This window comes from Mchenga conophoros, linkage group LG19, assembly GCF_057382185.1.
Source record: "Mchenga conophoros isolate Kocher_MC1m ecotype Shallow Benthic linkage group LG19, M_conophoros_male_GT1.1, whole genome shotgun sequence".
NCBI classification, from domain to species: Eukaryota; Metazoa; Chordata; class Actinopteri; order Cichliformes; family Cichlidae; genus Mchenga; species Mchenga conophoros.
The window spans coordinates 21,212,503-21,224,476 of record NC_140544.1 but is presented as its reverse complement, the minus strand read 5'-3'; the positions used below and the strand labels follow the sequence as shown (position 1 = coordinate 21,224,476).

The window sequence follows — 11,974 nt, the reverse complement described above, 5'->3', positions numbered from 1 at the left end:
GGCACACGTGCTTGCAAAAGATGCTCTCTAAGAGATCTGTAGTCTTCTGCTCTCACGGTTATCAGTTCTCAGTGGAAGTGAAAACTGAACTTAACCATCCACACCCACAGCACCCACACACCTTTCCTAATTTAAAGAAAAAAAATATTTTATTCCACGTCTGGCAGGTCAATAATTAAGTGTGATACATTCAGGGACACTGGCATCCCATATGTTAATATCGTGGCAGACTAATTTGAGTAGGTGCAGTTCAGGAAGTCTCCTGCTGACCAGCCTCCAGTGGCTTTACACTCATTCAGATATTTGCACCCCCTCCACTCACCCCTTCTCTCTCAATCTCTGTCATTTGGCTGTGTGACACTGCTTGGTGCTAGATGAATGGGGGCGCCCCATTTAGTGTTTATCCTGTCTCCAGTTGCCAGGGAGTTTCTCTGGTTCTCATGGGGTACTCCCCCGTCTCCGCCTCCATCCCCTGCGCCCCTCCTGTTCCCCCCTGCCCTGCCTGAAGCCCCCACCTAAACAGCATCGCACACAAACCATGCAACCAACCCACCAATAATACCCAAGGGCTGGTCACAGCTGGCAGGAGCTAATAAACTCATCACTCACACTCTCTGGCTCCTATTTACCCACTACACAAAGCACTAAAAGAAGGGGGGTGGAGGTGCTTGAACGCTCTTTTCTGCTTCCCACAGACACTTACACTTTTCTCAAGGTGGTGAATTTTGATAATTATGAACACAGTTATAGAAGTTGTGAAAGCCACACATCACCACAATTGCATTTTCTCTAGTGGAGTTAGTGCGCTATCAGCACTCTTTACCATTTACCCCAGTTGGATGGTAATTGATTGCTGGAGGGGATGTACAATGGGGATTCTTAAGTTTGATTAAAATTTTCCTCGACTGGTGTTCACACATGTGACCCAATTATTTCGTCTGAGCGAAAGGGCAAACATCTCTGTTCAGATACAAACATGTATGTGGACATCCAGACCCAGACTTGCAGCGCATGTTTACATGGCTAATGCATGCACAGAGCTTCTTGCAGTGCGCACATAGCATACACATGTTACAGTAAATGCAGACTTTCATGTTGATCAAGTGCACATGAAAGATATTAATTCTATCAGTGCATGCCAGCACATTTACCCATCCATCCATGCAAACCCCAACTTTACAACTCGATTCTGATTGCTTTTTTTAAACAACCTATTCAGCTTACCCTGCGTGCTTTGAAGACACCTGACACAGAGGCCATGCTTATTTTATTATAAGGGAGAATCCAACCATGTGAGTGCAGAAAATGAAAGATTGATCTTCACTTTATCCAGCGTGGTTGACGTAGTGGAACTAAATCAGCGCCTGCCCCCATCCATCTATCTATCATCTCCTTCAACCAACACACAAGTTGTTATTGCTCTTCTGTGTTACACAGTTGTGGTATCAATATCAGCTTTGGCTTCACTAAGTGTCAGGTTTCATATAAGCACTCAATTTTCAGTCTCAAATAGCAAACGGGATTTTAAAAGAATATTAATATAGCTCTGATTGTGTTCCCTTGTAATTTGAAAGACAATCAATAGAGAAATCTGAAACAGTGATTTGTTTTGGCATGTTATGTAGGCCGGCACTTCATGGGGTGGTTGATGTTTGGCTGACTAGCAAATGAACATGGGAATGCAGAGATAATCACATAATATAGGATGCACTCTCACTGAAGGTGGCTTTTCTTTTCCCAAAAGTAAATAAGTGCATGCCTCTGTCACACTGTCAACATAATGTCCTCAGTGGTAAGTCATTCTGTGCAGGTAATGCCACTCCACAGTCTATGCTCTTGTGCTTAGGGACAGCTTCAAGTGCCACTGTGTGGCTAAGAGCTGTCATTACATGACAAGTTAAACAAAGCCATTATACCCTGAGGTGAAGTAGTGCTTAAACCTTTACTTGAGTAGCCTCAGGAACCCTGGCATTTGTTTGACAAGTCTATTAGGTTGTGATACCATTGATTCTGTGCTCCTTTTGTGTTTCCAGACTGCACTTTACTTTGATAGGGCTCGTGGCAGATAAGAGGAGGATTTCACTGTGTTATTGGCTCCAGCATGTTAAAATGTGATAAGGATATTGATTGAGGGCTTACAAAGTGTTCACATTTTATCAACATTTCGACAAGCCAAAAATCATAATCACCCACAATTCTCACACAAATCAAATGCTTAAGTGCTCCATGGTAATAATTTGCTATAGCAGAGGCACAGTGGTTAGGATTTGTTCAGTTAGTTTGATAGAACAGATATATTCTGCAGCTTGACTTTGACTCTGCAGTTCTATGCTGTCAGTGTTCGTTCTTCTTAATGCATTTGTTGTTGTGACTAAAATGGCCTTCTGCTACTAACATTGTAACAGTTCTGTCAAGAGACCAGATACACCTCAAAACGTCATTGTTTAATGGAGGACTGGGAACACTGTGGCACATTAAAAGGAAAGAGTGCAGGTTTACTGCTTTGTTTACCACAGTGGCAGACAGCCCAGACTATCAGTACAGAAAGAAAGATGGATTTCCTGACCATTAAACTAAAGGGTATAAAAAGTCCTCTGAGATAAAAATTTTGGTCAGTAAAAACTGTCCAAAAAGTAACAATATATATAGGATTCTACTTATTTTTTGTCCATAAATGATGCCAAACAGACCAACAATCCTTTAAGAACCTGCTAATCATTTACTGGGTCATGCTTACTCACACTGGATAGTTGTTCTAAAATAAAACGAATTGGTAGGAAACACATGTTGAGTCTGATGTGCTGCTATGCTCTTACACCTTTAGAGAAAATGCTGTTTCCTGATTACAAAGTTTTTTTTTATTAACATTTTTGGTTCTGAACTTTTTAATCGCTTTGACACTTGTGACAGGACGAAGCAGCTTTATCTGTAAAAAGCATTAAATAATAAAAACAATTAAATACGGCTGACTAAGTTCAAATCCATTAAAGCAACTTGCTTACAGTGTTTACTGCTGTTTCCTGTCCTTAAATAATAAGAAAAGCTCGACATTTTTTGCTATCCTTTGTTTCCATTCAAAATATGAAATAATGCCAGAAAAATAAGTATATAAATGTTTATTTCAAAACATGAGGATGACCATTTATGGTAAAATTCAATAATATGCCCTATATAATTTTTATGACGGGTAACTTTAAAAGTATTTCTTTAAATATCCAGTACAACAAGCTCTTTCTCAATAAAGATTTAAAATGTTTTTTTTTCCTCATAGACACCATGGGATGTGAACACAACCACTTCACACCACACCAGATTTTGAAAAATTTAAATGTACATCAGTACCATCATCAGCCATGTTAACTTTCACTGCTATCAATTTTTTCTTAAACTTGCTGTCACATCCCCAGTGCTTGCTTAAAGAACTGAGAGACACACAAGACTGACTATCCCAATACAGTTAGGTGTCGTTACATTGTATAGTGCTGGAGCGAGTTCGTAAAACCTTATTTCCCAGATCCTCTGCTCTCCATGAGAACTGCATGGCAATATTCAGTTTCTGTCTGCCATTGTTTCTTCAGAAGTTAATTGCTTAAATTCATCTGTTTGTCATTTTGCTGGAATAAAACCTGAATCCACACACTCGCCAGTGTCCATAGCCGCAGGAAGCAGGGATTCAGTGCCATCCAGTGGTGGACTGAGTAACTGAAAGCGAGTCCCACATGCAGCCAGTTTCTGAAGAACCTCAGATCTTCGTAGCTCCCAATGGCTGATTTAAAGCATGGAACTTAATTTACGTTATAGAAAAAAAGTGGAGAAGAAAATGTGTAAAAGCATACATCTATTTCAAAGATATGTTAAAAAGATGAAATCTCACCTATCAGATCTGCAGGTACTGAGTAAATTGCAATCCACACTCAGTGTTTTTTACATGATTGTTTTAGTAATGAAAAATAGTGGATACATTTATTCCAAACCCATACCCCAGACACACTATTCAGAAAATTAAAGGGGTTTTTGATTTAGTATTGCACTTTTATAAAGGTGGTGTAGTCACGTGAGGCAGCTTATAAAAAAAGATGCTAAAAACTCAGCAGAGGCTGAGATGAACAGCTCTAGCATTGGCCAAACTAGAAAAACACAACACTAGAACCCGCATTGTCCTGACTGCATCTTTTTAATAGACCTTCCGTGGCCTTAAGAGCTAATATTTGTGGTACAAGCTTTGCTGAAGCTGAAATCCCTTATGTCTTTTAATCACTGGGTCAGGGGAAAGTCACCTTTTTATAACTAAACTTTTCAGGATAGTTGGGTTTAATGGCTTTAAACTATTTCACTCTGCAGACTTTCAAATTATTGCAAATTCAAAAACAGTTTGTTTTTTTAAAGTTACTAACAGAGGAGAATTACCATCTCACAAAGTGACGTATTGTAACAGGAGAGAAGCATATAAAAATATCCAAAAAGAGTATTTGACTCGTTGGGTATATCTACTGCAGAACAACATAAGCAAAGATGCAAAGCGTCAATGCACGTAAGGCTTGCTTCAGTTTCATGGGATCTGGATTGTTGCCCCAAAAGAGAATTGTTTTGGGATTGTGCAACACTTTTATTTTCATCATTCATAATTTTAGGAAATTATTATATTGGTTAATTGAAATATGCTAATTTGTTTCTTTTTCTTATCCTATGTATTGGATGTGTATGTGGATTCATTCAATTTAGTTAACGTTAATTGTGATTTTTCTGTGCTTTTGCAATTATCCATATGTGCTTGTAGGCCTTTTCAGCCAGCACAACACACCACATTTTTGATTTATTATAGTTCCTACAGCGATTCCTCATGTGACCTACTGTTTTCCACAGTAAGCACCGTGGTTTCTGGATTCCCATTTCAGTTTGTCGGATCTGGTATGTCGGGATGTTAATGGGGTTATGTTCTGCTTTTTATTTAAATATTACATTGCTTAATTAATATTTCATGGATGACATCAGCTCTTCACTTGCAGAAAAATATTTTTAGTTGCATTTTTAAGTAAGTGTGGAAATAATTCTCAGCATGAAAATTATTAGGTTGCAGTAAGTAACATTGTGAGTAAACACGTACTGTTATAGTTCAGCAAACGCCACATAAATGTAACCCATACCAATAAAGCCATCTTCCCGCGGCTATGCAAGCAATACCTCACTAACCCTGTTGCAGTCCTACAGGTCAGGAGTTAATCAAGTCTCACTGCTTACAGTCGACTGGTTAGCATTTGTCCTCTCCAAAGTGTTCAGTGCACGTGATAGATTAGCCTTCTGTCTGTCCAGGCTAGAAGTATTCCGTGTTTGGATAGTTGTATTTCCAGCACCTTGTTGGTTGGCTCGACTTCGCTCCAAACTAGTGGACGTGCGCGACTGGACAGTCCTTTCTCCTGTCAAAGTATTAACAGGGCGCACTTGGTTGGCTCTGCCTCTGTCCAAACTGTTAACTGTGTTTAACTGGCTGCTTCTCCCATGCTCCACAGTCCCAGGCCCACCTGACTGGTTAGCCCGCCCAGTCTGCTGATTATTCAGGGTTTGCAGCTGGCTGGTCCTGTCTCTCTCAGGGAGCCTGGGCTGAGTGGAGCTACTTCTGTCTGTATTAATAGTTTGTATCCTCTGTCTGTCCCTGTCCCTATCAAGACTAGTATCCCTGCGTACCAGTCCACTCCTCTCTCTCTCCAGACTGCTCTGGATCTCAGCTCTCCTAGCCAGAGCCTCTCTCAGCTGGGTGCGGAATATCTCGATCTTTGCTTGCAACTCCTGGAGCTCCCCTTCCCATAAGCTCGTCTGAGCACCTCTGGTTCCCATGGGAGACAGCACCAAACCTGTGGAAGCCAGAGTCGAGACAGGGCCCCCGTTGACATGGAGGCTAATCTGTGGAGGAGAAGTAAAACTCCCCAGGTTGCCAAGCCCCAACCCTCCGAGGCCAAGTCCAGGACGGCCAACCATCCCAGGCCTGCCGCGCACTGAGGCGGTGTGTGTGCGCAGGCGGTAGCTGTGAAGCGTTTCAAGGTCAAAGTGCACACGTTTCTCCTTGGGTTCATTGGATGGTGAGGAGTTGCCCGTGTCCCCAGCTGACGTGGGAGGGGATGGTGGAGGAGGCTGATGCTGTTTCCTGTGTAGGGTGCAGTTCTCCGAGATACAAGAGGGGCTGGTGAAAGAGAGAAAGATCACAGCAAAGGGAATACACAGAATCAGATATGCTGTACTGCAATGCAAGGACTTTTATATATAATGTAGGATAATTATACCCAGTAAACCAAATGTAGAGTGTAGTGATATTAACTGACTAAACACTACATCTTTTGTCTCAATTATAATTTATCTGTTAGGGCTTCTTTTTTAAATTAAATAAAAGATTTAAACCCATTACAGGACTTTCACAAAAAAAATATCTCCTTCACAATTAATTTTGTTATCAAGTCATAGAAATGTAATAATCTGCCACAGTAGCACGAAGGGTCTAACCTGCTTCTAATATGATTATTTAAGAAAAAAAATAGTTTGACGTTTGGGCAAAATATGCTTATTCATTTTCTAGCAGAGGGTTAGATGATGAGATTGATAAGACTCTAGACTGTACATATGAAATTGTCAGCAGCTGCCAAGCTCAGATTAAACAAGATATAACGGCTTTAATTACTGAGCTTTGCTGAGAGGTGCTGGTAAGTAGATTTTATTGTCCATTTCCAGTCTTTATGGCTTTATTTTTAGCTTGCTGCTTCATATTATTGTTATTAACCAACTTAAAGCAAGAAAACAAATAAACATTTGCCTCCCAAAAACAAAAAGTCACGCTCTCTTTTTTTATTTTTATGAAGTAAAATAATCAGTTTTTGCGCTTCCAACAACAAAGTGACATCTGTTAAACACACAAACAGAAGAAAATAGACAACATAGTGGTGCATTAATCACTTAGTGAATTCATTACTTTTGATCAAGGCCGGCCATTTCCTTTCCAACATCCTCATATGTGGTGTGCAGGGCTCTGTGAATTTTCTGCAAGCAGAGAAGATGATTAGTAACATGGAATCTGTTAAGACACCATCAGATTTGAAATAAATCAGGAGAGATGAATTTGCAAGGGTTATTATTCTATCCAGCTGCAGAGAACATCTGTGACAGCCGTTCCTGCTATAGTGCACTTTTGAATAATTTACTCTAATAATTGCAATTCAGTGAGAGACGGTTCCTTTCTGCTTAAAGTTAACGCGTCAGTTGCTTGAGGCCTTTTTCATTTAAGTATCAAAATGCTTAGGTTAGCATGATCAAAAAAACAACTTTAAAGTGTGACTATGCTTTAATATTTCCTGCGGGAAATGAGGCTTATTCTAAAGATAAGAATAATATTGAGGGTCTGACACAGATGCCAACGCCTCATAGCGGAGCTTCTTTTGTGATGAATGCTAGAGGCTGCCCGCGAGTGGTTGCCCTTTTAGAGAGATGTAGCAAACGAATATGAGCAATATGAGCAGTCTTGATATTTACACTGCTAGTTCCATTATTCACTCAAAAAATGTTGCCACTGGCACCTCATTTGGTAATGGCCAGAGCCTCATAAAAAAAACAAAATATGACCTTTAAATATTCAATTTGTTGTTTCTTTGGTGGATGTTGTCATAAACACACATTTGCTGTCAGAAACTTCCTGCAATTCACATTTATACACTGACTTTGTGAAGAAAATATAACATATTTGAATTTTATGTAAAATAACGAATATTTAAAATTATTTTGCAGATGAAATCTGTATAAATAGCTTCATATAACGATCTGTCTCTTCATCTGTCTGAGAAAAGGCTAAACAAACAAAGGCACGAATGCATAATGTGTCTTTATAAATCAATTAATAAAACACTGCCAGTGGTAAGATTTATTAACTTTTTACTTACAAATTGACTATTCAAGAACCTAATTTGTATTAATTAATGTAATTAACTTAATGGAAAGACATGTTTAATTGAATATGTCTGCTATCACAGACAATTCAGCTTTAGGAACATTTAGTCTAATTGTTGACTTTTTAATTTGTAACCAGTAGAGGGCGTTGGTTATCTGCAAGAAAAGTGTGAGCTCCAGGGGGTAAGGATGTCTCACCAACAGCAATATACATATGAGCACACATGCATATAGCCTTTGACTGTGCTCCTATGCGTGTCTTTGGTGTGCACGAGAGATCATGTGAGTTTTAAATGTCTGAGCATAACTCTTTGTGCTCAAGTGCATGGCATGTCTTGCTAGCATGAAAGATGGTGTGGCCTTATGTTTACTCACCTGGCTGGTGTGCAGCCAGTACTGAAGTGTGTGGCTACGCCGGAGGCGAGGGATGACCAGGTGATAGAAAGTGTGTTCACCTGCCAAGGTCAGCAAGGCTCCACCTACCCCCATGCATAACAACACGAACAGGCCTGAGAAATGCTGGATTCCCATCTGTAGAGTCTGAGGGGGCGGTGACAGAAAGAGAGCATGAAAGAGAGAGAGTGAGGGAGAAGTTGGGGGAGTGACACAGATTACTGAAGACTTAAGCCGACAGAGAGGAAAATACAGAGATTGATGATTTATATTTACATAATTACCATTTAGGCCACTTTTTGTAAACGAGCACTTGATATTCTGCTGTTGTGTATCTAGTTTGGCCGTGTAAGCCCATAAGAATATTAGTCAAGAGAAGAGGACAACAGCGTAAAAGACATTTTTGGAAAGAAAAGGGTGCAGAGCAGCGCGGCAGCAGAGAAAACGGGGGAGGCATAAAAGAGAGTAATAGGAAGAAACAGCAGTTAGTACAGAGATGGTAAAAAGAGACGATGGTTAATTGAAGAGCAGCTTTTCCCTATTTGATTTGCCTAAACCCACCCTGACATAATGTCTATCTCGTATGAGGCATTCATCGGCCTGGAGGAAGTGGAAGAGGCAGGGACAAGAGCAATGCTCTCTAATCATGTTTCCTCCACCCGACTCATTTCTGCACTGTCTCCGATGGCAATTAGCCCCATGCTGACACCACAAATTCATCAGTGACAACACTGACCTCCTTTTGCTCCTAATCCAGAGGGCAGGTTCACACCAACGCCTACATTGTTAGAAAGTAGCCAGCTCTCTGCGCTTCAAATGGGATGAAAAGTAATAGCTTTCCGATGCAGGGTGAAGTTAAGGTTTTCGTTTCACTGGAGAAACCTATGACTGCATAATTGCATTTGTTGCTATATTATGGTTTAACTTTGAAGTGGGATTTAAAAGAGATGGCCAAAGGGAGTTGAATAGCTTCTCGATTCGCAAACAAGAGATGTAGATACGGACATTTTGCTCTGTCTAGAGATTTCCAGTCCTTTAAAAGGAGTGCAAGTAAAAGGGAGGGCAAGAACTCAGAGCACCCACACGATACAAATAAGAATCGACACTCAGACAGTGCGTGCCTGTAACTCTGGTTAAGGTCAGTTTATGTGATTGTATGTCTTTGTTTGTGTGTGTGTGTGTGTGTGAAATTGTCTGTCAGTGTATGTGTGCCTAGCTGGCAGGCAATCCAGTCTGTGTCCCAAAGGGAGACTCATTTATAGAAGTACAGCAGCAGAAGGCTTTGCTTAACACACAACACACGTACACAATTCATGAACACACACTCCCACGGATGACTTACCTCAGTGACTGCAAAGACTCTCTTTCCGCAGGGTACAACCTTATACCATTTGTCGTGTAGCATGTCCATGAAACCGTCAGACTTGTAGCGACTGACGAACTCTGACACATTACGGGTTAGAGGAGAACCCTGGGGAAGGCCAATACCATAGCCTGAAAGAGGACACAGACACAGATGTAAATACGTGTGCTAAAGGTAACCAACCTGAGAGCTACAGTCATGCCTCAGGAAGATAGTGTCTAACTCGGTGTTTTTTTTTTTGCAGTAAAACCAAAGTCAGACAGTTGCACTTTGCCAAAGGGCAGATGGCCTCTGGAAAAAGAAGATTTACGGTTTACAGTCTTCAGATTGAATCATAAATAAACTATGTTTTCTGGCAAAGTATTTCCACCTATAGAGTGCAAATACAGTGTCCCAAGATTCACCTGGACAACAGCTCTGTATAAAAGTGGAAACCCCCCCCAGCTAAAGCTGTTGGAGGTTGTATTACAGAACACACAGTGGATCAACTTTAAGTATTGCGTTGTTTGAAGCTTCTTTCGATATTACCCAAGAAGTTTATAACTACAAACTCTAATCAGATCTAAAGCATAGAAAAGATTAGATGTTATTCCCAGAGGTATAGCAATAGGTGATCAAGACACACAACCAAGTGGTCTTTCATGACCCGTGTGACCTTCAGGAAAATGTAGCAGTCGTTCTTCATTAGTCTTTCCTTTTTAAAGTTCCCATTCAATTAATTTTCCCTACTAGTGCTTGTTTTAGATGCAGAAAGAGCTGCCAACCATCAGGGTTTCAAATAATTATTCTTAAATGTTCTAATTTAATATCATCCCCGCTGAGACACGATTTAGTCTTTTCTACTCTTTTATGTTTGTTTGGTTTCAGACTTCAGGGTCAGAGTGTAACAAGCTGGCAGCTCTGTCTGATATCAGTCTGCTTCTGTGTCTTGAGTTTGGGGAAGAAAATTGCTTAAATGCGCATAGATGATTAATGATTTTATCTCAGTAACTTAGATGTGTTTCAGAAAGATTTCCGCATATGTTCAAAACTTCCTGTGATTTCGAAACATGTCAAACGCATCAGTGATGAGCTTATGGAGCGAGAATCGAGGCTGATTTAAGATAAAATTATTTTCTTCTTATTCTGAGAGTAGTTAGTAAACTGGGAACAACCTTTCTAAACTCTCAGCAGTGCCTTAGAACTTGGTTTTCAGACATTTTGAGAAAGAAAAAACATCCTCGTGTTGGAACTCTTCCTCCTTTTCCCATCTGGCGGAGCTGTATTAACTCATAATTCATAATCATATTTTGGTGGATTTAACAAATACCCAGCCTTATTAGAGGCTTCTTCAATGAGTAATGTTGTGGTGTTTCTTTCTTTTCATGTTTTTATCAGGAGGATGAATGCACGTGTTCTGTCCCCTTCTTTGCTGCTGAAATAAATATACCTGTGTGACATGGTATGAGATTTTTCTATGTAACAAAGTGGTTCTGGTGACAAACCCTAACAACATGAGAGTGGAAAGGAAAGGAATTTAAGATTATATCTCCACAGTCTACTTTACTTGCTTACACAGTCTTCATCAGTCTTGTAAGTCGAAAGCTACGTTGCTGGAGAGAAAATGTGCTTCTCGCCAACATAACTCAGAATGGAGTTTGCAGCTGTTTGGAAAGTCAGTTTTAGAAACATGTATGATTCTTGAATTTTTAATTCTATTTATGATAATGAAAATAGTTAGGTCTGCCTCTTGAGACCTTATAAGGCATTCTAGACAAATTGTATATGTCACATCTGATACTCATTTCCATTCCAAATGCTCCAACTCCACCCCATTCTCTGTGAGTCAGGCCATTTTAAGGCTGATATCAAATAGTCTGATCCCAGCTTAAGGAATGGAGTGGGATCAAATCTGACTCCACCCTTTAGAGTTCCTTCAGTGGCAAGTATGCAAATATACATATTTTACCTGACTGCTTCTTATGTTGGTTAGATTCCCTTTGGTTACAGTCACATGGCAGTGCTCAGACCGTGGTGATGAATTATTGTCTTGTAAATTACTTTTATGTAAATGAAATTCTCTTTATGAGGTCTTGGTCCAACACAACATCTTGGACTTCTGGTTCTGCTGTGAGGAGTAAATGTAGTAGATGTGAAAATGTCAAAATTAACTTCTTGTGTTATTATTCTTCACTTGTGCATCAAACTCCCTTCTCTTGCCCCTCTAAATGAATGTTAATGGTGTCTTTTTTCCATTTCATTTCTGCTTTAGCCTTTTCTCCCTTAAATTTCACTACATTGTGCTCCACTGTAGAA

General features: G+C 40.0%; 1 protein-coding gene across 2 annotated transcripts in view; it reads right to left on the bottom strand.

Moving 5' to 3' along the window:
- Positions 1-3,116: 3,116 nt before the first annotated feature.
- Positions 3,117-11,974, bottom strand: part of LOC146552183 (glutamate receptor ionotropic, NMDA 3B-like) — a 94,956-nt gene continuing 86,098 nt past the window's right edge. For both annotated transcript variants that reach the window (XM_085256772.1, XM_085256773.1), the window contains exons 9-12: positions 9,659-9,810; positions 8,299-8,463; positions 6,956-7,023; positions 3,117-6,175 (exon numbers count right to left, since the gene is read on the bottom strand). In XM_085256772.1, the coding sequence (XP_085112898.1) occupies positions 5,221-6,175; positions 6,956-7,023; positions 8,299-8,463; positions 9,659-9,810 (1,340 nt within the window). In that variant the 3' untranslated portion in view covers positions 3,117-5,220. The remainder of the gene's footprint in view (positions 6,176-6,955; positions 7,024-8,298; positions 8,464-9,658; positions 9,811-11,974) is intronic.